The 27,119-nt window shown below is 55.1% G+C and overlaps 1 protein-coding gene across 3 annotated transcripts in view; it reads right to left on the bottom strand.

The window, feature by feature from the left end:
* The window catches only part of PDE4A (phosphodiesterase 4A), a 310,971-nt gene that overhangs the window by 199,010 nt on the left and 84,842 nt on the right, over positions 1-27,119 (bottom strand). Inside the window, exon 1 of one of the 3 annotated variants that reach the window (XM_077329783.1) lies at positions 9,737-10,205. The exons of the other annotated variants lie outside the window; for them this stretch is intronic. Within the exon in view, the coding sequence (XP_077185898.1) occupies positions 9,737-10,020 (284 nt within the window). The 5' untranslated portion in view covers positions 10,021-10,205. Of the gene's footprint in view, positions 1-9,736; positions 10,206-27,119 lie in introns of those variants that run through there. 3 annotated transcript variants of the gene reach the window in all.

Genomic DNA, 27,119 nt, shown 5'->3' with positions numbered 1-27,119 from the left:
CTGCTTGGCAGGCAGAAGGTCCCAGGTTCAATCCCCGGCATCTCCAGTTAGAAGGACCAGGCAGGAGGGGATGGGAAAGACCTTGGCCTGAGACCCTGGCTCAGTGGCAGAGCCTCAGCTTGGCAGGCAGAAGGTCCCAGGTTCAATCCCCAGAATCTCCAGTTAAAAGGACCAGGCAGGAGGGGATGGGAAAGACCTTGGCCTGAGACCCTGGCTCAGTGGCAGAGCCTCAGCTTGGCAGGCAGAAGGTCCCAGGTTCAATCCCCGGCATCAGCAGTTAAAAGGACCAGGCAGGAGGGGATGGGGAAGACCTTGGCCTGAGACCCTGGCTCAGTGGCAGAGCCCCTGCTTGGCAGGCAGAAGGTCCCAGGTTCAATCCCCGGCATCAGCAGTTAAAAGGACCAGGCAGGAGGGGATGGGGAAGACCTTCTCTGAGCCCAAGGAGATGCACTAGGGGCCTGATTCTGTACATGGCAGCTTCACATGTGTTTGTGTGTGCATGTGTTCTCAGGCACTGATAAAAATCTAAATCTGGAGAATTTAGACTCTGGCTTCATCGGGAAAAGTCAAGAGGGGAAAGAAAATCTGCTTGGCCCTTCGGTCCTTTAGCCTGGAGAGGAGACGACTGAGAGGGGATCTTCTTCAAGTATTGAAAGGGCTGCTGGTGCCTAGAGGCCGAATTCAATGAAGCCTCAACACTAGACTTCCAAGAACCGGGGCCAGAAAGCAGTGTGGGAAATTCCTGGCTGGAGCAGGCCAAGGTCTGGCCCGTTTCCAACGGAGACCAGCCGGAAGCTGATGGGCAGGTCAGGACAGGGCAGGATGGCCAAGACCCTCTCCCGGTTGGTCTCCTCTCACGCGTGACAATTCTCTATTCTGCATTCAGGCGATCCGTTCAGATAGAACAGGCTCCATGGAGACCGCTCAGAGGTGAAAGCTTTTACTTTGCAAAACAAATACGGACACTCCTTGTCTGAGAGACGCTTCTGTTTTTGAAACAAAAAACAAAAACACTTCATGGTTTCAATTCAAGCTCCCCAGGCCACGCGCCCATTCGCCTTCTAGCCGAGAATTAGCCCCTAAATGCATTGTGTCACCTCTAGACCCCCTGGCGACCCCTGGAAGCTGCTGCAGGAGCCAAAGAGATTAGGAATGTAGCCCAGAATTCTAGAATACCAGAGTGGGAAGGGGCCATGGAGGCCATCCAGTCCCACCCCCTGCTCAGTGCAGAATCAGCCTCCAGCATCCAGGAGAAGGATCTGTCCAGCCGCTGCTTGAAGACCACCAGTGAGGGGGAGCTCCCCACCTCTTCAGGCAACCCCTTCCCCTGATGAACTAGACTCCTAGAATCCTAGAGTGGGAAGGGGCCATGGAGGCCATCTAGTCCCACCCCCTGCTCAGTGCAGGATCAGCCTCCAGCATCCAGGAGAAGGATCTGTCCAGCCGCTGCTTGAAGACCACCAGTGAGGGGGAGCTCCCCACCTCCTCAGGCAACCCCTTCTCCTGATGAACTAGACTCCTAGAATCCTAGAGTGGGAAGGGGCCATGGAGGCCATCTAGTCACACCCCCTATTCAGTGCAGGATCAGCCTCAAGCATCCAGGAGAAGGATCTGTCCAGCAGCTGCTTGAAGATGGCCAGTGAGGGGGAGCTCCCTACCTCCTTAGGCAGCCAACTCCACTGCTGAACTAGACTCCTACAATCCCAGAGTGGGAAGGGGCCATGAAGGCCATCTAGTCCCACCCCCTGCTCAGTGCAGGATCAGCCTCAGGCATCCAGGAGAAGGATCTGTCCAGCCGCTGCTTGAAGACAGCCAGTGAGGGGGAGCTCCCCACCTCCTGAGGCAGCCATCACTGAACTAGTAATTGGGAGAACCGGGTTTGATTCTCCACTCCTCCTCCACATGCAGCCAGGTGGGTGACTTTGGGCTGGTCACAGTTCTCTTACAGCTGCTCTCTTAGAGCAGTTCTCTCAGAGCTCTCTCAGCCCCACATCCCTCCCCGGGTGTCTTTTATGAGGAGGAAGGGGAAAGTGTAAGTTGCTTTGGGACTCCTTTGGCTAATGAAAAAAAGGGCTATAAAAAACCAGTTCTTCTTCTTCTCAAAATGTGCATTATTTCACATGGCCCTGGAGCTGCTTAGGCCAAATCCACAGTATTTGAAAGTCAAATGGTATGGTCAGGAACAACATGCGAGAAATCCGTGGAGGAAGGTTTTAGCAGAAATGAGCTGGTGGGTTCTCCACCTTTGGAAGCTTTGAAGCAGAGGCTGGAGAGCCATTTGACAGAAATGCAGAATCTGTGACTTTCGGCAGATTGTGAGCTGAAAGGGCTACATCAGTGCTGGTTCTGTGGCCCTTTCTGGCCTGCCCAGGAAAATGCCAATCACCACTTTTGAGATCAGGAGATGAATTTCCTCCAGACCTGACTGGCCAGGGTTGGGTCACTGTGGGTGGGCAGGTAGTTGTGTTTTTCCTGCATTCAGTAGGGGGTTGGACTAGATGACCTTGGAGATCCCTTCCAACTCTATGATTCTGTGAAACGCATTTTGTTCATGTATTAGGATACTATTCATATCTTTTTACCAGTATTTAAATGTTTGGACATTTGACTACTACAGATGAGTACTTATATGCACAACATAGGAATGTGGCTTTTAATTGCCCTTTTAATATTTTCAAACATACAGTTAAATATTCATGCTATTCTTTCCATGAGCACTGTGTGCTAGCCATATTCTCGTTTCACTTTTTGAAAAGCCCCAACCTTTGAGGTTCCCTTTCTCGTGTGGGGCTTGTTTGCATCCCCCCTTCTTTCAGTCGCTCTACACCAGGGGTAGTCAAACTGCGGCCCTCCAGATGTCCATGGACTACAATTCCCAGGAGCCTCTGCCAGCATTCGCTGGCAGGGGCTCCTGGGAATTGCAGTCCATGGACATCTGGAGGGCCGCAGTTTGACTACCCCTGCTCTACACGATCTCCTTACTTTCCCAATAATCTGGGTACTAAAATATCTTCCCGACATTTGTGAATCATCCCTTTCGTAATAAACGCAAGGAACATCCGTCACCTCCCAAGGGTCGGGGAATAACCGCAAGACAAGGGGAAGTAAAATGATATAGTCACACCTGAATAGGACGGTCTCTGGTCCCTTCTGGCAGGATTCGAACTGTATTCCAGACCTTGAGAGGGCCTGTGATGTGCAAGCTGGCAAACCACTTTCTCAAAACACTTGACAGGAGCCGGGAAAGGCATCCTCGGATACACCGTAGGCACCACGTTGGGGACTCCTGCAGTAAGTCCTCCGCCTCCTCGGCTTTTTGATTTATTTTTTAGTCTGTAGGCCTTATTTTGTTGCTGATGACGGAAGTATGCTCAAAGCTCCCATCTGGCCTCACTCCCTACGCCTGGTAGTAGCCGTGAGAAAGCAGCAAGGGAACCCTTGGGTATGGGCACAGCCCCAGATACCCTCATAGAATCATAGAATCACAGAGCTGGAAGGGACCTCATGGGTCATCTAGTCCAACCCCCTGCACTCTGCAGGACACTATCACATCCCAATCGCTCATGCACTGTCCCCTGCCACCCCCTTGCCCTCGACGTCAAAAGGATAACGAAACCTGGGGGGTTTTCAGCTCCATTCCTTCCTCAACCTCAATCCTCAACTTTTTAACCGTTAGGAAACCCCTGAACCAGTCGTCAGACATCAAGAAAGCCCAGAAGTGCTGCCACCGTGCAGAATACGGCTGGGAAGCAGAGCTGTGGACACGCCCACCCGGGGCCCCTCCCCTCCCCACCCCGTCCAGGCCCTCCTGGCTTTTTTGGGAGGGGGAGGGTGGGTCGACATGACCACCTATGCTTGTATCACCTGATTCTTCCCCCATGCTGCCCTCGCAGGGGCCTTCCTTTTTAAGGAGGGATTTTTCCCTTCGGTTAAGAGTTTGTGTATTGTAATTTGCGAGCCAGTTTTCGAGAGCTGCGGGTTATAAATCCGATAGGTAGGTAGGTAGGTAGGTAGGTAGGTAGGTAGGTATGTAGGTAGGTTCCACAAAACCCTGGTTGAGAAAGCCTATTCCAAATAGCTAAAATTGCCGTCCGTCTTCCGCCCAAGTTGATGACCATCTGTGGAGAGCAACTGGGCCCAAAGGTAGCTTATTTCTTAAGGGTTCTTAATTTTGACACCAGATGTCACGAAACAGCTGTCTCATTTCTTGCGGATAGGAGAAGGGCCGACCTGTGGGAGGAACTGGGCATCTTCCCAAGATGGAAGAAAGTTGTACAAGGAAAAGTGGGACAAAATGCTCAAACCACCTGAGTTTTACTTCATTTAGGGGGCCCAAAAATCGCAAGGCCCAGCAGAACGCCGGAGAATCCCCAACATGGATTTGAAAGCGGAAGACACCGCCGACTTCTAACAGCAGACAGACAGCGAGGGGAGGGGGTTCCGGTGGGAAAGCCAAAAACTCCGCACAACGATCTCCCAGCTGGTTCTCCGAAATCCAGAGTTTTAAATGGGCCACAAAAGACAAAATCTGAGCCCAGGGGCGCCTTTAAGACCAGCAAAGATTTAGTCAAGCAGGGACGCTTCCTCAGACGACGGAACAGGGATTATAAGAGTACGGATCTAAGGCGAGACTAAATTAGTAGCAAATTAGTAAAACAGCATCACAACATCCAGCAATACGCGGCAGGATCATTCCTTGCTAGAATAACACATCAGTCCTCTGGGTCCAATTGTCATTCACAAAAACATACGGGGAATAAAAATGCTACGGTGAGTGATTAACGGCAGGCACATTCCCAGCTGAGAAAAGAAGCAATTACAATTACAGAGCATAATTTGGTTCATTTTGCATGATTTATTTACCCTGTTTACACCCCGTTTGTCTTCTCAACAGAAAGCCAAACCGGCTTACGTCTGCCGTTTTTTAAATTTTTTCATTTGTTTCACAGACACAAAACAAATGCCCACAAGAAAAGAAAACAAAGCAAACCCATCAGGTGACCTCGTATCCACCTTTTAATCCTCACAACAACCCTGAGAGGTGGGTCAGGCTGAGCTGGGGAGTGTGGGATTCGAACCTGAGTTTCCCAAGTTACCGCATCACTTTATGAGTCACCAACAACACTTTTCAAAATAAATATTTCCCCTTTCGGCAAGCGAGCTTTGACTGCCAGGTATGATCTGAGCCTGGCCCTCTAAGATCTTCCCAGGCATGCTTAACCACTATGCCACACTGCCTAATGCTCTGGGATACCCATGGTCAAGGCAGGGCCCCGATCCCAGTTCCCTACGGAGCCACCCTTCTGAGACCTCACCAGACATCCCCTCAAGCAGTGGTTCTCAACCTGGGGGTCAGGACCCCTTTGGGGGTCAAGTGACCCTTTCAGAGGGGTCACGGCAGGGCAAGCAGCTTGGCCGAGGGGGGGGCATCCACACAACAGCCTTGCAGGGTAGATCTAGATAGAGCATTCGTCTGTCTGGAGCAGTGGAAAAGAGCAAGATCGGCATGGTGGGACAAGATTTAGAACTGAACTGAGAAACCCTAGGAGGGAAAAACAATTTATATACAGTCATGAACCATGGATCGTCACACCATTGGTCTGTTTTGGTTTAATTTCTGTGAAAGAACCCTTGCATAATTTTACGGTTGGGGGTCACCACCACAGGAGGAACTGGATTATAGGGTCCTGGCATTAGGAAGGTGGAGAACCACTGCCCTAAAGACTCTCAAGTGTCTCTTGGCCAGGAACTTGTGCGTGTCTCTCAAACCCATATTTGCACAGAAGGTGAGAAATATCCTTTTTTCAAACGACAGCTGAGCTTCCAGGACAAGTGAATTCCACACCCAAAGCCAAGAGTTTTCTCCGCACTCCTCCAGGATTGTCGGTACTATAAACGCAGCGCCAGATGTACTGCTCATCGTCCCAGGAGACAGGGACAAGGCGCATGCAAGATTTCCTAACAGGAGCAGCGACAGACTCGGCGGGGCACCAAGGGGACGCGAGCCGGCGATTTCAGGGGAAAACGCGCTCCCTCTCCATGCGCTCTTCGGAGCATTTCTCTGCTGCATCCAGGTGGTGCGTCGAGGAAACAAACAAAACGCAGGGGCGACAAATCCGAACATTTTTCCATTCTCACCAGCCGCCAAACGCCCAAGGGGGCTCAAGCCTCAGCAGAAGGCTCAGTTCCTCCGAGTGCCAAGGCTAAGTGGGCCGGGAGACCCCTCCCCAGCCGTCTCCCCGACCCCATGTTTAGATGCACTCCCTCGGGAACAGATGGCACACCTCTGACTTCATCCGCTCCCGCCTGCGTCTTCGGCTTCCAACTCTCCGCCCAGCGCAAGCGAGACATATGTCGCTCCCCCCCACAGCCAGCTGGAGATCCCCTGGGGGAAGGCGAGGGGAACTCAGAGAGCGGCATCAGTCTGCAGGGGCCACCGAGAGGCAGAAGGGCTTTTGCTGCCCGGCTCGACGCCAGCAGAACGGCCAGTGGAAAACGCTCACCGGGAGAGTGTGGCAGAGCCAGGTGAGCGTTTGTGCGTTTTGTGCAGATTGGGGAGTCAGCAACGCCTGCATTAAAGCAGCTTTCTGCCTAGGAAGGACAGAAGAAAGGCATTCAGGACATGGGGAGAGTCTGGTTTCCCCTCTGGAGCAAGGAGTCGCAAGGAAGGACGGTGCGCCTGCTTATTTTCTGTGGCACGGGAACCGATGCCGTTGGGAGACCCTCGGACAAGGGACAACCTGCTCGGAGAAAACTGGGCGAGCGAATCGGATTTCGGGGACCAGAGCTAGAAGAGACGGGCCTCAAAGGCTCACGATGGATGCTGTTCAGAGATACCCAAGGGAGGCCGATCGAGGGCCCAGAACCCTCGATTTCTCCCACCCTCGAGGTCATCAGCAGTGCACACAAGTTCTGCCAGAGCTTCTGACTCTGCAGCCATCGGAACAAGCCCACAGGGGGAAACAGAGAGGCTGATTCTGTGAAGGCTCAAGGGGGTGGCAGGTGACAGAGGATGAGCGATAGGGCTGTGGGTGTCCTGCACAGAGCAGGGGGCTGGACTGGATGACCCAGGAGGTCCCTTCCAGCTCTAGGATTCTACGTGTGGGAACCGGCACACTTGTGGTCCTTCTTGCCCTCTTCGAAGGAGAGCAGTGGGGCTGTAAGTTAGAGACCTGCGGCGCGTTGACACGTGGGCAAAAAGCTCCCATCCCCCGAGTTGTGGGTTGGCACCATCCCCCCCCCCAGAAGGCTCTGCCCCATTCAGCCAGAGGTTTCTCACATTCACCCCTTGACAGCCTACAGATGAACCTGCTGAGAAACCTCGAACAGGGAAATCCAAGTATCACAGAGCAGTTGGGGGAGTGTCCTTCCAGCCGTGGCGGGTGTCAGGCCCCTGCCAGCCAGAGCCCAGAGATACACCTCGGAGGGAAATCCACGGGGGACGCGGCTGCCAGAGGGCCCCCCTGCCACTGCCGTTGTGCCAACCTTCCCATGTGGGTTTCCGCAGCGACCAAAATGCAGAGCAAGGGGGGGTGGGAATTCGCAAGCTCTCCCTCTCAAGGAAACAACGACAACAACCTGGAGACAACTTGTTCCTCCAGGTTTCAATTTCCGGAAGGCTTCCTCTCCCCCGTTCCTCTCACAGCCTGTTCCCAAACATCCGCTGGATTTTACAGGGAGCCGCGCGTCAGATCCGTGGATGCCGTCTGCCACGGAGACGCGGGGCTGGAGACGCGGGGGCCACCACATTGGGGAAAAGCACCATTCGGTCTCCCAAAACATCCAGAATGGAGAGAAAGAGGTCGGGATGCATCAGCCGGTCTCACTTTCCTGTACCAAACCATAAGCGAAAAGATCCATGCGCCGTCTGCAGAGGAATCACCGTCACCCATGAGTCACCCCACGGCAGCCAGGATCAGCAGGGCACCCCCCTCCAAGGCCCTGCCAACCGGGGGCCACCCCCAGCAAGGCCAAAAGGTTTGCTGTCCTCCACAACATCTTTCTTAACATCTCACACATGCATGTTTACATCAGAAGGCGCCAGCCCTTGGACGGGTTGCTGCTTCCTCCCAGAAACCAGCAGCTAAATTACTACCCAAACCGGCTCTCTTTCCAGAGTCTGTTTTCAAGGGCCCCTTTCTCCCCACCACCTTGGATTGCCAACCTCCAGGTGGGATCTGGAGATCTCCCGGAATGACAAAGGCTCTCCAGAGATCAGCTCGCCCGGAGAAGATGGTCACTTCAGAAAGCAGACTTTCTTTGCTCAATCCCCCCCCCCATGCACACATGCACAATCACACACAAACCCCCCACTAATGTCCAGGAATTATCCAGGCTAAAGATGGCAACTGTACCACACAGTCTCCGCACCCAACCTGTCTCGGTTTCGCTTTCCGACACGGCTAAGCCGATCTTGGTATTTGGGGGGGGGTTCGATCTCAGAAGCTACTAAGCCAGGGGTAGTGAAACTGCGGCCCTCCAGATGTCCATGGACTACAATTCCCATGAGCCCCTGCCAGCGAAAGCTGGCAGGGGCTCATGGGAATTGTAGCCCATGGACATCTGGAGGGCCGCAGTTTCACTACCCCTGTACTAAGCAGAAGGGATCGGTTCCTTGAAACTTTGCAGAATGTTTTCCCTCAACTCTGGGGAAACTACCCAGGCCCCCACCTTTGCACCTGGGAGGGGAGGGGGTTGCAATGAGGGGGGGGGCAAAGATCATCTGCTCCAGCAGGGACCCCCAAAGGGGAGGGCGATCCACACCAGGTGCATGCTGGGTGCTTGCCATGGAGAACCCCCATACCGCCCTCAGTGCATTTCTAGTAGGGTTCCCAACTGAGCTTGGGAAATTCCAGGATTGCTGGGCACAGAGACTGGGGAAGGGGGAAGGCGTGGGGGGTGGGGGGTGGGGGGTGGGGTGTTAGGCCACAGATGTTAGGCCCCGCCCACCCAGCCACCCACCCTTTTCCAAGTTGGTATTTCCTCCTGGGGACCGGATCTCTTTCATCTTTCTCTGCACAAGAAGCCCCAAGAGGGAGTCACGAATTTCCTGCACTGGGCAGAGGGACCATTGCCAGGTTCCCCTTGCCCACCGCTGGGAGAGGCAAGGGGTCAGATGCGAAACCCCTGCAGATTTGGGGACGGGGAGGACAGAGAGCTCAGCGGGCTAAAGGGATGCATAGTCCCCCCTCCCAGGCAGCCTTTTTCTCCGGGGGAACTGATCTCTGTCATCTGGAGATGAATTCCAATTGCGGGGGAAGCCCAGGCCCCATCAGGAGGCTGGCATCCCTTTGAGTTTGTGGGACCAGATGACCTCCGAGGTTTCTTCCTGGAGACTGACATCCCTCAGAGAGGGTTGGACTAGATGCCCTCTGAGGTGCCCTCCTGCACCTTCTGGTGGCTCCTGGAAACCTCGCAGAATCAGAGCTCTTCTCCCGATGAAGACAGATCCGACCACCGGTCTCCAGAGGGCAGGATCCAGCTCCCCCGGAAGAAAACAGCTGGGGAAAGGTCCCCTCCCGACCTCCCAGGCTCTCATCCCCACATCTCCTGGAGTTTCCTGGACCTGGCAAGGTTGCCAGCCTCCCGGTGGGGGGCGGCGCTGGAGCGCTCCCGGGCTGCGAATAGAGACCAGGTCCCCCGGGAGGTGGGGCGGGAGGTTGGCAAGGGCGGCTCTTCCCCCACCCACCCACCCAGCGGCGACGGCGTGCACGTGTCCGGCCCCCCCCCCCCGTACCGCTTGGCGGAGGCGCTGGTGGTGCCGTGGAAGGAGGAGGGCCACGACATGCGCGACTTCCTCAGGCCCGGGCGGTCGCTGGTGTCGACGGCGTCGGCGCGCTCGATGGGGCGGTGCGGGGGCCGCTCGGTGTCGGAGTAGCCGCGCTGCTGGATCTTGATGGGGGTCCGCGGCTGGCGCCACAGGTGCTGCGGGGGCTTCAGCGTGGCCTGGCCCTCCCGCGGCACCGGCAGCGACAGCGACAGGCTCTTCCTCGAGCACGACCCCGACGACGCCGGCTCCATCTTCGCCGCCGGCCGGCCCGCTCCCACGATCCCCGCCGCTCAGCGCTGCCCGGGCGCCCGCGGGCTCTGGGGCGAGGCGGGCGCGGCGGCTGCGGACGCCCCCTCCATGGCCAGCCGCTCCGAGCGCTCCCGCCGCCCGCCTCTGCGCCACCGACGCCCGCCTGCCGGAGGAGCGGCTGCGCGGCTGCGAGGAAGGAAGGAAGGAAGGAGGGACGGCCGGCCGGCGGAGGAGGAGCAGCGGCAGCAGGAGGAGCGGCTTCCCCCCCCCCCGGGGAGGGAGGCAGGGAGGCAGGGAGGCGGGGAGGGGGTCGCCACGGAGAATCCGCCGCGCAAAGCAGGCAGGCGGGCGGGCGGCCAGCCAGACGAGGCGGCGGAAGACCGACGGCCACGGCGCCGCGCCTCCCCCAGCCCCGACGGCCGCCCAGCGCCACCCCCGCGCCCCGCCAACCGGCCACTACCGCGCCGGACGAAATGCCCGCGGAGACACGAGCGGCGTCCAGGGGCTGCCTGCCTCGGCTCTCCCCGGGGACCCCCGACGGGACGGGCGGCAGAGCCACGGCAAGATGAACCCCTGGACGGAGGGAAGGAAGGAAGGAAGGGACGGGGAAAGGAAGGTCTTCCCGCCGAGCGCCAGAGGGCGGCAGAGCACAGGCACAAAGCCAAGCCCCCTCCCGTTGAGGGCCAGGGATGCCACCCTCCAGGAGGGGCCTGGGGATCCCCCGGAATTCCAGCTCCTCTGCTCCTTAGGTGCAGCCGCTGGGCTCCACTTCTGCTTTCCTGTTTGTGGGTTGGCACCAGATGGGGGAAAGCACCTGCAAGCCACCTTGGTCACTCCTTGGCATAGAGGCCAGGCAATCCATCAATGACGGTGCCGCGGAGAAAGGATTTGGCTTTTCTGGCCCACTAATCTGACGTGCATAATGCTCCTCTCCTCTATTTTATCCTCACAACAACCCTGAGAAGTAGGCCAAGAGCATGTGACCAGCCGAAGGTAACCCAGCTAGCTTCAGTAGTGGGATGGGGATATGAACCTGGGTCTCCCAGATCCTAGTCTGACACACCAACCACCATCCTAGGATGGCTATCTAAGAGGTCAACAGCCAGCCCTGGAGATAAGGAAGTATTTAGGATGCTTTGCTTTAGGATGCTTTGGGCTGATCCTGCGTTGAGCAGCGGGGTGGACTAGATGGCCTGTATGACCCCTTCCAATTCTGTGATTCTGTGATTACTTCACCCAAAGAAGAAGAAGAAGAGTTGGTTTTTATATGCCACTTTCTCTACCCGAAGGAGTCTCAAAGTGGCTTCCAATCACCTTCCCTTTCCTCTCCCCACAACAGACACCCTGTGAGGTGGGTGAGGCTGGGAGAGCCTTGATATTACAGAAGAAGAAGAAGAAGAAGAAGAAGAAGAACAAGAAGAAGAAGAAGAAGAAGAAAAAGAAGAAGAAGAAGAAGAAGAAGAAGAAGAAGAAGAAGAAGAAGAAGAAGAAGAAGAAGAGCTGGTTCTTATATGCTGCTTTTCTCTACCTGAAGGAGTCTCAAAGTGGCTTCCAGTCGCCTTTTGGCCTCCTGCAGAACCGCCAAGGAAGGAGGAGTAAAGATTCAGTCCTCGGCATCTCCTGTTCCTTGACGTGAAAGGCCTCTGCCTGAGATCTCAGAGAGCGGCTGCCCGCCTGAGTTTGCAACACAGGCCTTGATGGGTGAAGCGTCTCATTCAGTAGAAGGCAGCTGCCTGGGCTCTGTTTATTTATTGTGTCACTGCCTGCTCCCCCGAGGATGCGTTAAATCTGCCAGTTCTCATGGGGCTCCCCTGCCCCAAAAAGGTCTCTTTGGGTCTGTCTAATCCAGGGGTAGTCAAACTGCGGCCCTCCAGATGTCCATGGACTACAATTCCCAGGAGCCCCTGCCAGCGAATGCATAAGTCAGCCAAGGAAGGACCAGTGCTCGATTCCCAGGATGGCAAACAGAAGATGCCACCTCCACCTCCGCAGGGAGGCTCAGCTGAGGGAACCGCCTGCAGACGTGGCACTGCCCAACCCTGATGCCACACATGCAGATTTCCACCCGTCTTCTACCCAAGAGGATCCCACACCGGGCGTCCGTTCAGTGAGGGGACGGCGTAGAACGTTCCGGGAAGCGATTCTTGGCTATTTCTGATGTTCCGGATAAAAATAACCACCTAGAGAATAATTGGGCTCAAAATATTTCATCGCGATCTACACGTTATGTGAGACGTCGGTACATCGCTGGGTCAAGCATCTACGCGGCGGGGGTCTCCAGAAATAATCGGGGGGGGGATGCAAGGAGGGAAATGGGGGGAGGGCAGGAGCGAAGGAGGACCCGTGTGGACGGCTGGAACGCAGGTGGGAGGGCTGGACGGGACTCTGGCAGCGGCTGCCTAAGGTCGTTCAGCTGGAGATGCCCGGGATTGAACCTGGGACCTTCTGCCTGCCAAGCAGAGGCTCTGCCACTGAGCCAGGGTATCAGGCCAAGGTCTTTCTCCTGCCTGGTCCTTCTAACTGGAGATGCCGAGGATTGAACCTGGGACCTTCTGCCTGCCAAGCAGAGGCTCTGCCACTGAGCCAGGGTCTCAGGCCAAGGTCTTTCCCATCCCCTCCTGCCTGGGCCTTTTCACTGGAGATGCCGGGAATTGAACCTGGGCCCTCCTGCCTGCCAAGCAGAGGCTCTGCCACTGAGACAGGGTCTCAGGCCAAGGCCTTTCCCATCCCCTCCTGCCTGGGCCTTCTAACTGGAGATGCTGCCAGGGATTGAACCTGGGACCTCCTGCCTGGTCCTTCTAACTGGGGATGCTGGGGATTGAACCTGGGACCTCCTGCCTGCCAAGCAGCGGCTCTGCCTAACAAAGGCGGTCAACGAGGTCGTCAAGAAGCTTGCAGACAAGACGCTGCAGTTTGTGGAAGGAACTCCGTTCACGAGATCCTCTCTGGCTGTCCTGCCCGCCCCAGATGCCAGGGTCTCAGAGTTCCTTGACACAGCCTCCCCCAGCCCAGTTCTAAGTATTTGGGATTATGGAACTGAGAAGAGCATTTCTCAAAACCATTTGGCCGCAGCTGGTCTTCTCGTGAGCAAGAACACCACTTGGGCTGCTTGCCAGCCTGAGAATCATCCTCGCAGCTTCCAGCTCTGCAGGAGGTCCGTTCTGAATGGTCGATTTCTTCTCAATGAAGAGGAACGGCACATCTGTTCTTGGATGCTGCGCTGAGGCAAGGCGATGCCAGCTGCCACTTGCCCTGGGGTCTCAAGCCGTTTCCTTGCCCACGTGCTCCTGCAGTAATCAGTTGCCATCGCACAAGGTGGCCAGAGAGGGAAAGAAGAAGACCTATTTCTTCATCCCTCCCCCCCTGCTTTTCACGGACCAAAATTGTCTCATAGCAGCTTTCAATCGCTCTCCCTTCCTCTCCGCACAGCAGACACCCTCTGAGGCTGGTGAAGCTGAGAGAGCTCAAAGAGAGCTGTTCTATGAGAAGAGCTCTGACAGAACCGTCCCTGGCCCAAGGTCACACTGGTGGTGTCAGGATCTGCCTGTCTGTCAGCCCCTTGGCAGGGTCAGGTGGGATTGTTATTTGTACAGCACTGATAAGGCGTCAATTGTATCCTGTCATTGCAAGCTGTCAAAGTACGGTTGTTGAAAGGAAGGGTCACTGACAAAGGGGATTCTGCAAGCATCATCCGTGGATGTCTTCACAGCAATGAGGACTAGAAACTTCCCTACTTTTTAAAAATAAGTTAGGTCCGAGTTTCTCACATGGTGGAAATTCCGTCCCCAGCACCCGCTGCAAAAGCCTTGGTGGGAGAAAGACAGGAGAGAAATATTGAACGGTAAGCTTTTCATGATAAAGACCCTGCCCATTTCCCATGATTCCATGGGACAGCCACACACAGGACTAGTCCAAACTGCAGGCCCCTTTCAGTGGCTCTCAAAGCACTCCGGAAGATGCTGGTTTCGGGACTGGTGATCCCCAAGTCTGGCCCCGGGCGCAACGCTGACTCTTAGGTTCAGTATTCCCCCATCAAAACGCGTCTCGTAGAATCAGCGTCAAGGCCTACATGCATGGGAGACCCTGACCATCAGTTGTCCTCCCGGATTACTTCAACGGCGCAGCAATTGGAACAGAAACAGCCAGGGGGCTCGGCAAAGCCCTCGGCTAGTAGACAGATCCGGGGGTAAACTACTTTCCCGGAGAAAACTGCAGGGGAAACATCTCTCTAACGGATCACAGATGACCGGGTCAGCTCCAGCTGGTCCAAAACACACCCCAGAGTTGAGGCACAGAGAGCCGGACTAATTTCCTTCCAAAAAAGAGAGGATTAGTCACCGAGGCAAGCCTCCCAAAAATTAGACGTTTTCGCCGAGTTTGGACGGTTTTCTCGAACGAGCGGCAGACGGGTGGCGTTCTCCTTAGCGCCTGAAACAAGACCGGCTGCGAGGTGAACCGTCCGGCATTCGCTGGCAGGGGCTCCTGGGAATTGTAGTCCATGGACATCTGGAGGGCTGCAGTTTGACTACGCCTGTTCTATGGCCTCAAATGAGTAGCCTCTTTTCAACTTTTTATCACTGAGAACCCCCTGAAACAGTCGGGTAAGAAACCCCAGAGGTGGCGTGATTGTGCAGAATAGGGTTGGGAAGCGGAGCTGTGGACACACCTGGAGCCCCACCCCTTCCCAGGTGACAGTGGATGAGCAAGAGGGTTGTGAGTGTCCTGCACAGTGCAGGGGGTTGGACTAGACGACCCAGGAGGTCCCTTCCAACTCTATTATTCTATGATTCTGTGATTCTGTGAAGGCTCAAGGGGGTGGCAGGTGACAGTGGATGAGCGAGAGGGTTGTGAACGTCCTGCATAGTGCAGGGGTTGGACTAGATGACCCAGGAGGCCCCTTCCAACTCTAGGATTCTATGATTCTGGAGCTGGGATCCATTCAGTGACGAAGCCCAAGGGCGAGTCAGCAACCCGATCCAAGTGTGCATTATCTCCGGACCAAAGAGCAGAGGCCAGAACCGGTCGCCACCTCTAAAAGCAATCTGCGTGTGGGGAGGCGCAAAGGGGGACTCTGTGGGGGGTGGGGGACAGGCTGGGACGTGGACCGCCGGTCCTTAGAAGCGGTGGGCGCACAAGAGGTCTCCTAGGAGCAGAGAAGGTGGCTCAGATGAGCCCTCTGAGCGCATGAATCATCACCACTGAGATGCAGGAAGAAACATCTGGGAAGGAACCCAGATGGGAAACGATTCTTGGGACTCAGCAAGTTAGCGTTGATAAAAAGCAATCCTTTGTTGGTTAAATAATAAAGGGATAGAGGTTGGGTTTTTTTTTTAAACAATATTTACGCCAATTTTTTTGTTTAATGGCTTGGAAACGACCCGTCTTGCTTTCGCAGTTCTGCCTAAAACATAAATGAAACAAGCGTATGCAAAGCCCACCCTTCTAATCTCTCAAATCGGCATTGAGGACTTGCGGCCAAGCATGCTGTGTTAATTCCTGCTTTTCGGCACGGAAGGAACAAAACCCAGGCTCAAAATATGCACGTTGGAGGGGGGGGGGGTCAGGCCTTATAAATACACGCCAGCAGCCCATGTCCTCGTTGGTTCTCGTGGAAAATATGAACGTCCAGAGGAGGTGAATGGTGAATATTCAGGCAGGCCTTTGAACAGGGGGAGTTCACCGTGGCTGGAGAGGTCACTTCTTCTGCCCCCAAAGGTCCAGCCCTTCTTGCTGGGAAGCTCTGGGTATTCCAGCAGCATCCGATAAGCCTGTCTGACGTCTCTCGAGCCAGGGCCAAGCTATACATTATGCTGCAGACCGATGCTCAGCTTTATCCGTTAAAAGCCCCGATGCTGGAGGGGGGGGGGGAGTGTTGAGTTGGATGGGAGCCACAGCGTAGCAGAAGGGACGGCTTGACTCTCCACTTCCCCAAACTGAAATCCTCTATGCCCCGGCTGGCAGTTTGCTCTCCGGAGCAGGATGAGAAAAAGCAAATGCTGTTTAGCGGCAAAACTGGATTTTTCATAGCAATTGGCACGGGGAAATCTCAACAGGGCAGAAAGGCTTCCGTGGAGCTTGAGCAGAAGGTGAATGTAAGCCCCTTTGAGACTTCTTTGGGTAGAGAAAAGCGGCATCTAAGAACCAACTCTTCTTCTTCTTCTTCAGTAATCTCAGGGCTCTCTCAGCCTCACCCACCTCACAGGGTGTCTGTTGTGGGGAGAGAAAATGGAAAGTGACTGGAAGCCACTTTGAGACTCCTTCGGGTAGAGAAAAGCGGCATATAAGAACCAACTCTTCTTCTCCTTCAGTAATCTCAGAGCTCTCTCAGCCTCCCCTCCCTCACAGGGTGTCTGTTGTGGGGAGAGGAAAGGGAAGGCGACTGGAAGCCCCTTTGAGATTCCTTCGGGTAGGGAAAAGCGGCATATAAGAACCAACTCTTCTTCTTCTTCAGCAATCTCAGGGCTCTCTCAGCCTCCCCTCCCTCACAGGGTGTCTGTTGTGGGGAGAGGAAAGGGAAGGCGACTGGAAGCCCCTTTGAGACTCCTTCGGGTAGAGAAAAGCAGCATCTAAGAACCAATTCAGAGATGGTTCTTCACAAGCCATAACTAAAGCAGGGTTCCCATCCAGGGTTCCCATCAAATACAGAAGATGTGTTCAAGGCTGCTGTTTTCCTAAGGAGAATACTTGGAGATTTTGCCCTGGCTTTCCCTTAAAGCTCCCCAAGAAACTTAGGCCACCATTAAAACGATTAACTCATTGGCTCAGCCTCCTAATGTAGGAGAGAATGACATCTATTTGAGAGAACAGGTACACCATGCGTAGCTCTTGTCATAGCTGGAGCGCACACGGTGGGGCCCATGTCACAGCTGCAGGGGTTTTGCCTCAGACCTGGCGTCCCTTTCCCATCTCCGCTTATGGGGAGATTTCTGCAGAGTGACTGGACAAGATGGACCACCGATCCAATCTGTGGCTGGCCCTGCAGAGGAACTGGAGACGGGAGGCTGGACTGGAGGGACCCTCCCTGGGCTGATTCCAGAGGGGTCTTCCTCTGCTTTCAGGACAGTGCAGCAAGAGACGGGTGATGCATTACTGCGGAAGAGCCGGGGGGAAAGAAAGAAGTGCCTACGCAGCATACGCTGGCTGTTTGCACAGGCTAATGGAGCTTCCTGCCTTATAAACTAGTCACTCCGCCAGCTGCAGTTCAGAAACCAGTTCCCAGAGAAAGAACAAATAAACAGCCGGACTTAACCCTACGGTTGCTCTCGATAACAGGGAAGGGAGCCCGACAGGAGGGGGGAGGACCACGCGTTTGGACGACGGCTTCTATTCCAGCAGGGTTTGCACCAGAGTGAGGATTTGGCCCAGGCCCTGCTGACTCTGTATTGTGTGACGGGATAATGAGAATGCCACGGGACACATGCAGAGTGCTATTCCTCTCCCACCACACTGCTGAGCAACGGCAGAGAGTCTGCAAGCATGGGTGGAGTCCAGAATTTCTAATCAACCGTATCTCCGAAAGGAGCTGGGGAAGTAGCAGAGGAGGGCGGCCAAGAGGACGAGGCAGGCTGGAGCCCCTTCCCTGGGGGGGTTTGTGAACAACAATTGAACCCACTGGACTGATTGGCTCTTCTAGCAACGAATTATCATACTGCATATTTGGGAGGCTGTTTACTAATTACTACTAATATGCTTTATGCTTCTATCTGTATTCTTATGAATCCTGTCCGATTGTCTGAGGAAGTGTGCATGAAGACAAAAGCTCACACCTTGGATAAATCATTGCGGGGCTTAAAGGGGCCCGACTGGACTCACATTTTGTCGTGCTCCTTCAGACTAACATTGCGACCCACTTGAGGCTGGAGGGTCTGGGATGGGGTGTGCGATTCAATCCGAACTGCTCCGAAGCCTGGGACCTCCTGCCTGCCAAGCAGAGGCTCTGCCACTGAGCCAGGGTCTCAGGCCAAGGTCTTTCCCATCCCCTCCTGCCTGGTCCTTCTAACTGGAGATGCCGGGGATTGAACCTGGGACCTCCTGCCTGCCAAGCAGAGGCTCTGCCACTGAGCCAGGGTCTCAGGCCAAGGTCTTTCCCATCCCCTCCTGCCTGGTCCTTCTAACTGGAGATGCCGGGGATTGAACCTGGGACCTCCTGCCTGCCAAGCAGAGGCTCTGCCACTGAGCCAGGGTCTCAGGCCAAGGTCTTTCCCATCCCCTCCTGCCTGGTCCTTCTAACTGGAGATGCTGGGGATTGAACCGGGGACCTTCTGCAGGCCAAGCAGAGGATCTGCCACTGAGCCAGGGTCTCAGGCCAAGGTCTTTCCCATCCCCTCCTGCCTAGTCCTCTTAACTGGAGATGCTGGGGATTGAACCTGGGACCTCCTGCCTGCGAAGCAGAGGCTCTGCCACTGAGCCAGGGTCTCAGGCCAAGGTCTTTCCCATCCCCTCCTGCCTGGTCCTTCTAACTGGAGATGCTGGGGATTGAAACGGGGACCTTCTGCAGGCCAAGCAGAGGCTCTGCCACTGAGCCAGGGTCTCAGGCCAAGGTCTTTCCCATCCCCTCCTGCCTGGTCCTTCTAACTGGAGATGCTGGGGATTGAACCGGGGACCTTCTGCAGGCCAAGCAGAGGCTCTGCCACTGAGCCAGGGTCTCAGGCCAAGGTCTTTCCCATCCCCTCCTGCCTGGTCCTTCTAACTGGAGATGCTGGGGATTGAACCTGGGACCTCCTGCCTGCCAAGCAGAGGCTCTGCCACTGAGCCAGGGTCTCAGGCCAAGGTCTTTCCCATCCCCTCCTGCCTGGTCCTTCTAACTGGAGATGCTGGGGATTGAACCGGGGACCTTCTGCAGGCCAAGCAGAGGCTCTGCCACTGAGCCAGGGTCTCAGGCCAAGGTCTTTCCCATCCCCTCCTGCCTGGTCCTTCTAACTGGAGATGCTGGGGATTGAACCGGGGACCTCCTGCCTGCCAAGCAGAGGCTCTGCCACTGAGCCAGGGTCTCAGGCCAAGGTCTTTCCCATCCCCTCCTGCCTGGTCCTCTTAACTGGAGATGCTGGGGATTGAACCTGGGACCTCCTGCCTGCCAAGCAGAGGCTCTGACACTGAGCCAGGGTCTCAGGCCAAGGTCTTTCCCATCCCCTCCTGCCTGGTCCTTCTAACTGGAGATGCTGGGGATTGAACCGGGGACCTTCTGCAGGCCAAGCAGAGGCTCTGCCACTGAGCCAGGGTCTCAGGCCAAGGTCTTTCCCATCCCCTCCTGCCTGGTCCTTCTAACTGGAGATGCTGGGGATTGAACCGGGGACCTTCTGCAGGCCAAGCAGAGGCTCTGCCACTGAGCCAGGGTCTCAGGCCAAGGTCTTTCCCATCCCCTCCTGCCTGGTCCTTCTAACTGGAGATGCTGGGGATTGAACCTGGGACCTCCTGCCTGCCAAGCAGAGGCTCTGCCACTGAGCCAGGGTCTCAGGCCAAGGTCTTTCCCATCCCCTCCTGCCTGGTCCTTCTAACTGGAGATGCCGGGGATTGAACCTGGGACCTTCTGCCTGCCAAGCAGAGGCTCTGCCACTGAGCCAGGGTCTCAGGCCAAGGTTTTCCCATCCCCTCCTGCCTGGCCCTTCTAACTGGAGATGCCGGGGATTGAACCTGGGACCTTCTGCCTGCCAAGCAGAGGCTCTGCCACTGAGCCAGGGTCTCAGGCCAAGGTCTTTCCCATCCCCTCCTGCCTGGTCCTTCTAACTGGAGATGCCACTGGGGATTGAACCTGGGACCTTATGTCTGCCAAGCAGAGGCTCTGCCACTGAGCCAGGGTCTCAGGCCAAGGTCTTTCCCATCCCCTCCTGCCTGGTCCTTCTAACTGGAGATGCCACTGGGGATTGAACCTGGGACCTTCTGCCTGCCAAGCAGAGGCTCTGCCACTGAGCCAGGGTCTCAGGCCAAGGTCTTTGCCATCCCCTCCTGCCTGGTCCTTTCAACTGGAGATGCCACTGGGGATTGAACCTGGGACCTTCTGCCTGCCAAGCAGAGGCTCTGCCACTGAGCCAGGGTCTCAGGCCAAGGTCTTTCCCATCCCCTCCTGCCTGGTCCTTCTAAGTGGAGATGCCGGGGATTGAACCTGGGACCTCCTGCCTGCCAAGCAGAGGCTCTGCCCCTGAGCCAGGGTCTCAGGCCAAGGTCTTTCCCATCCCCACCTGCCTGGTCCTTCTCACTGGAGATGCCAGGGATTGAACCTGGGACCTCCTGCCTGCCAAGCAGAGGCTCTGTCAGTGAGCCAGGGTCTCAGGCCAAGGTCTTTCCCATCCCCTCCTGCCTGGTCCTCTTAACTGGAGATGCCGGGGATTGAACCTGGGACCTCCTGCCTGCCAAGCAGAGGCTCTGCTCCTGAGCCAGGGTCTCAGGCCAAGGTCTTTCCCATCCCCTCCTGCCTGGCCCTTTCCACTGGAGATGCCACTGGGGATTGAACCTGGGACCTTCTGCCTGCCAAGCAGAGGCTCTGCCACTGAGCCAGGGTCTCAGGCCAAGGTCTTCCCCATCCCCTCCTTCCTGGTCCTTCTAACTAGAGATGTCGTGGATTGAACCTGGGACCTTCTGCCTGCCTTCTGTTCTCCTACCAGCCGGCCAGAGATTTCTGTCCTGCCCTCCTAAGGGCAAGGGGCCCGAGGGAGCCCGCGTGTCACGAGGTGATATCCCTGTGCAAACATTTGCGACTTCCCGCCGCTCCCTGGCTCCCTCGCAGCCTCTGGCTGCCGCTTCCTCCTCCTTCCTGAATGAGCCCCTTTCGTGAACCAGTCCAGTCAAAATATCACGCTGCGGGCCGGATGACCTCACAGGGTATCAGTCAAAATATCACGTCAGTCAACAAAACAAACGAGCATTTGACGAGGTGGGAAATGTCACCGCTAGGAAAAGAGGGCCGCTTAGAGAAAGGAACCAAACGCTTTGCGCCGGGAGCGATGGAGGAGGGAGGGAAATCGCCCCCAAATTAATGTGCTTCTTGTCCGACTACACATGACAAAAAGAAGTGCAGCTTTTTTCGTACCCTGCTCTTCACTTCCCTAAGGAGTCCCCAAGGACCTTCTACACAGCTGTCCCTCCCTGTGAGGTAGGTGAGGCTGAGAGAGCTCTGAGAGAACTGAGACTAGCCCCAAGTCACCCAGCTGGCTGCATGTCGGGGAGGAGTGGGGCATCCAAGTCAACGCTCCAGATCAGAGACTGCCGCTCTTAACCACAACACCAAACCTTCTCTCCAGCAGCTCCAAGAGGGCCGGCTGCTTCCTACGGAGTGAGAGATTGGATGCATCTAGTTCAGCGCTGGTTTCCTGCCCTAACTGGCAGCTTCAGACCACACTGGTGTAGTGGGTAGGAGCACGGATTTTTAATCTGGCAGTGCTTTCCTCCTGGGGAACGGATCTCTGCCGTCTGGAGAGGAGCTGGAATTTGGAGGAATCCCCCGGCCCCACCCAGAGGCTGGCATCCCTTGGTAAAGATGAATTTCATAGAAACACAAATAAATACAGAGACAAGCGGTTGGTTCCCTTCGGTGAAGCTTTCACCGTATCTGCTGGGCAGACAGATCAAGGGGCAGAAGGTGTGCTTGGCTGATGGACAGAACTCGGAGGAGATCCCAGCTGTCCGGTCCGGCCGCCCATCTTGGCTCCAGAAGGATCAACAATGAACCAGAAAGTCGGGGGAGAGGGGGGGAATCCAGCCAGGTTGGGACAAGCCCACGTTTTCACGCAGGAAAGCCTAACAGGAATCAGCAAATCTGTTCATGGTGAGCTCAAGAGCCAGAAACTACCGGCACCACAGGTGGAGGTTGTCTCATTTCTTGAAGTGGTTTCAAATCGCCCGGAGCGGCTGGCATGAGATGGAACAGGTGCCCCCATCGGAGAGTAACTCACAGAAGCGTCGGCAGCAGCTGAGGAGAATAATATCGAGGTCAAAGGAGCTACTTGCTCCCTCGGAACATTTCCCGGGCCAATTTCCGCCCCGCCAGACTTGCGACAGCCGAGGTGTTCAGATCACATTGGTGGCCCCGCACGGAGATCGTTCAGGCTCTCTCCGAGGTGCACTCTAGGAAAGAGGCCCCGAGTCCTTCCTGGTCTGAAGGCAGGACGCAAACCAGACAGGACGTCATTTGCTACAAGGCGGTGAAACGGCCTCTGAAGAACTTTGTGATGTATGAAGCGACCCTCTGTCTGCAGAACTCCAACCAGGCTCTCAGCCAGCTGAGATGTCCCGTAATGGGATCGTTCACATCCCAAATGGCGGGGTGTAAAGTGCCATCAATTGGTGGTGGGTTTAGGATGACCCTCTGTAGCAGGGTGGCCAGACTGTGTCTCTACAGATGTCCGTCAACTACTCATGGTACCGCTTTACTCTGCTCTGGTTCGGCCTCCCTTGGAGTCCTGTGTTCCGTTTTGGGCAGCCCAGCTGAAGAGGGATGTAGACAAACTGAAACATGTCCAGAGGAGGGCAACAAAGAGGGTGAGGGGTTTGGAGACCAAGACGTAGGAGGAAAGGTTGGGGGAGCTTGGTCTGTTTAGCCTGGAGAGGAGGCAACCGAGAGGGGGGGTCTGATCACCATCTTCAAGTATTTAAAAGGCTGCCATGTAGAGGATGGAGCAGAGTTGTTCTCTCTTGCCCCAGAGGGATGGACCAGAACCAATGGGATGAAATTAATGCAAAAGGAATTCCGTCTCAACATCCAGAAAAAGTTCCTGACAGAGTGGTTTCTTAGTGGAACAGGCTTCCTCGGGAGGTGGTGGGTTCTCCATCTTTGGAGATTTTTAAGCAGAGGCTGGAGAGCCATCTGACGGAGAGGCTGATTCTGTGAAGGTTCAAAGGGGTGGCAGGTGACAGTGGGTGAGTGAGAGGGTTGTGAGTGTCCTGCACAGTGCAGGGGGTTGGACTAGATGACCCAGGAGGTCCCTTCCAACTCTGGGATTCTATGATTCTACAATGACCATGAGCCCCTGCCAGCAAGCAAGGGCTCACGGTCATTGTAGTCGAGGGACATCTGGAGTGCCACGGTTTGGTCACCGTGCTATACACCTTTCAAGGAAAGAGATGTTGAAAGGAGGCTGGACGTTGCCCTCCTCTGCAGAGCAACCCAAGACTTCCTTGGGGGCCTCCCATCCAAGTCCCAACCAGGGCCAGCGTCCTAGCTTCCAAAATGTGATGAGACGGGGCTAGCCTGGGCCATCCGGGTTAAGGCAAGACATACGGAGAGGTGGTTTGCCCTTGCCTGCCTCTGCAGAGCAACCCTGGCCTTTCTTGGTGGGCTTCCATCCAAGTGCTAATTAGATCTGACCCTGCTTAGCTTCTGAGATCTGACAAGATTGGGCAAGCTTGGACCATCCAGACCGAAGCAAGGAACCCTGGCCTACTTTAATGGTGTCCCGCCCAAGTACAAACCAGGCCTGACCCTTCTGAGCTTCCAAGAGAGTGGACTAGCCAGGGACGTACCCCTTCCAAATCACGCCCTGATCATTCCCTCCCTGCTCACGGATTTCCCAGGCGACTCGCAATTTCGGCCAAGGCTTGGCCAAGACCCCCAATTTCATCTCGGGTCATTCCGAGAAGCCTTCCTCCCAAGCCAGGCCTCTGTCCCTTGCCGACTGCTGAAATCCTCTCTCCTCCCAAGCCCCACCCGGCACACAGAGGAGTCAAATCAATACCCGCTCTGTAAGATAATGGCTCTGGGCAGATGCTCAGCTGGCGGAAGAGCTCTCCGTCTCCTGCAAGTCCCAAACGAAAACCTCAACGGCCCCGCTCACCAGATCGCGCCCCGATCCTGCCCCGCTCGTAGAATCATAGAATCATAGAATCATAGAATCATAGAATCATAGAATCATAGAATCATAGAATCATAGAATCATAGAATCATAGAATCATAGAATCATAGAATCATAGAGTTGGAAGGGGCCATACAGGCCATCTAGTCCCACCCCCTGCTCAACGCAGGATCAGCCCTAAGCATCCTAAAGCATCCAAGAAAAGTGTGTCTCCAACCTTTGCTTGAAGACTGCCAGTGAGGAGGAGCTCACCACCTCCTTAGGCAGCCTATTCCACTGCTGAACTAGAATCACAGAATCATAGAGTTGGAAGGGGCCATACAGGCCATATAGTCCACCCCCTGCTCAACGCAGGATCAGACCTAAGCATCCTAAAGCACCCAAGAAAAGTGAGTCTCCAACCTTTGCTTGAAGACTGCCAGTGAGGGGGAGCTCACCACCTCCTTAGACAGCCTATTCCACTGCTGAACTACTCTGACTGTGAAATGTTTTTTCCTGATATCTAGCCTATATCATTGTACTTGAAGTTTAAACCCATTACTGCGTGTCCTCTCCTCTGCAGCCAACGGAAACAGCATCCTGCCCTCCTCCAAGTGACAGCCTTTCAAATACTTGAAGAGGGCTATCATGTCCCCTCTCACCCTCCTTTTCTCCAGGCTGAACATTCCCAAGTCCCTCAGCCTATCTTCATAGGGCTTGGTCCCTTGGCCCCAGATCATCCTCGTCGCTCTCCTCTGCATCCTTTCAATTTTATCCTTCGTCTCGCCCTTCGGGAAGGTATCGCAGGCAGAGCCTCTGAGGTGGACAGAAATGGATGGCAACAAAAAGGCAACCACAAAAACAGAGTCCAAGAGGACCTTTAAGGACAACCAAGATTTATTCAAGGCGTGAGCTTTCGAGTGCAGGCACTCTTCTTCAGACTAATGAACAACCATCGTAAAAGTGGAGATAGAAAGCAAAAGCTAATTATGGCAAATTAGCAGACCGTATGGCTTAATCTGGATGTTGTGACACAGTTTACTAATTGACCATAATTAGCTTTCGCCTTATCTCTCTACACTTACGATGGTTGTTCATTAGCCTGAGGAAGAGCGCCTGCACTCGAAATCTCACGCCTACCTGAAGCAGTCTCAAAGCGGCTTCCCGTCGCCTTCTCTTTCTCTCCTCACCACAGGCACGTGTGAGGTATGAGGCTGAGAGAGCTCTGAGAGAACTGCTCTGGGAGACCAGCACTATCAGGACTGTGATGAGCCCAAGGTCACTCAGCTGATTGCAGGTGGAGGAGCGGGGAATCAAACCCAGCGTGCCAGATTAGAAGCCGCCGCTCTTAACCACGACACCAAGATGATTCAAACTTTATTGGAGTTCTGCATAACCTCGCGTCCTGACTTTTTCTGGATGGGCCCGCCTCCTGCGGCAGCCATTTTGTCCATGGCTCCGCCTCCTGCAGCAGACATTTTGCGGGTATGCCCCCCACCTTGTGTCAAAATTCCAAAGGTGCCCGCCGGGTGAGAAGGTTGGGAGATCCCTGCTCTAAAAGAGGATACACACTTTTCTTGGATGCTTTGGGCTGATCCTGCGTTGAGCAGGGGGTTGGACTAGATGGCCTGTATGGCCTCTTCCAACTCTATGATTCTATGATCCTGCATAGAGCAGGGGTTGGACTAGATGGCCTGTGTGGCCCCTTCCAACTCTATGATTCTATGATCCTGCATAGAGCAGGGGGTTGGACGATGGCCTGTGTGGCCCCTTCCAACTCTATGATTCTATGATCCTGCATAGAGCAGGGGGTTGGACTAGATGGCCTGTGTGGCCCCTTCCAACTCTATGATTCTATGATTCTAAGCAATTGCTATTCATACTGGATGGCTCAGAAGACAGGTGTGACTCCAGTCCCCAAATTTCTTGGCCCCCAAAGCATTCTGTTGCTAACTGAAGCTGCCGGAGCATTAAGCAAAGTTAACATTGCGTCACCCGTGATTGTGGTAATGAAGCCCAAGGTGCCTTTTGGAAAACAGAGGCAGACGGCGAAATGCCAGGAAAAACGAGACAGCCGAATTGGCTTTCTCTCGCCCTCAGTGGTTCCGAACGAGACGAACAAGCCGGAATCGGGAAAGAAACCGCTTCTCCCCCCTCCACCTAGTCGCACGCCTCTGCTGACACAATTAAAACTTCCCAGGGAAGACTGAGGACCCACATTAAGAGAGGCCCAAAGTTAATTAAAACAGAGCTTGTGAAATAATGTGTCAAGAAGAGAGTCCCACTGGGGATTGGGTTTCCTGCTTGGCTGATTTGGTTTCCGATAGGGGGAGGGACGTGAGAAACGCTCAAGGAGAACAGGGCTCTAAACCGGAACGGATCTTGGAAACGGAGAAGCCGTTCGTTCTCCTGTCCTGACCTGGAGGGTCTGGGCTAGCTCAGTCTTGTCAGATCTCAGAAGCTAAGCAGGGTCGGTCCTGGTTAGTCCTTGGAGGGGAGACCACCGAGGAAGGTCGCTGTGCAGAGGCCAGCAATGGCAAACCGCCTCTGTCTTCTCTTGCCTTGCCGGACTGGCCCAGATCTTGGAAGCTAATCAGAGTCAGCCGTAGAGCATACTTGGGTAGTCCTTGGATGGGAGACCCCCAAGGAAGCCCAGGGTTGTTACGCAGAGGAAGGCGATGACAAGCCACCTCTGAACATCTCTTGCTGTGATCCAAATGGCCCAGGCCTGCCTGATCTCATTAGATCTCGGAAGCTAAGCAGGGTCGGCTTAGCTTAGAACAGGAGGCTAGCCAGAATTCCAGGGTCGCTACGCAGAGGCAGGAAAGGATAAACCCACCTCTGCCAGTCTCTGGCCTCTGTTAGTCTCAGGGCCGCCCTAAATCCACGATGACTGGAAGGCGTTTTCCGCAGCCACCATTTCTTATCTCAGCCTGGGTCCCTTTTGGAATGCAGAGGCCGGGGGCCCTTGTTGGCGGTCTGTCCTGGGGGACTGGTTGTACCGTAGCGTTTCACTCAAAGACGACTGACGTTCGGTTTCAGAAACTCTGAGTCCACACCTTGTTGGAATCTCCGTTGCGGTCAAGTCACAACAGTCTCCGCTCCCTCAGGGGTTTATGCGATGTGTCCTCAAGATGCAGCTGGCTTATGGCAAGCCTGGAGGGTGTTCAAGGCCAGAGATGATCGGAACTGGTCTGCCATTGCCTGCCTCTCCGTAGCTACCCTGAACTCCCTTGGCGGTCTCCCATCCAAGTACTAAGCAGGGCTCACTTTGCTTAGCTTCTGAGATCTGTTAAGATGGGGCTAGCCTGGACCATCCAGATCCAGGCAGAGACCAACAG

The sequence above is a fragment of the Paroedura picta genome, chromosome 3 (assembly GCF_049243985.1).
Source record: "Paroedura picta isolate Pp20150507F chromosome 3, Ppicta_v3.0, whole genome shotgun sequence".
NCBI lineage: Eukaryota > Metazoa > Chordata > Lepidosauria > Squamata > Gekkonidae > Paroedura > Paroedura picta.
The sequence above is the reverse complement of the archived record's forward strand: the minus strand, read 5'-3'. Positions and strand labels throughout refer to the sequence as shown.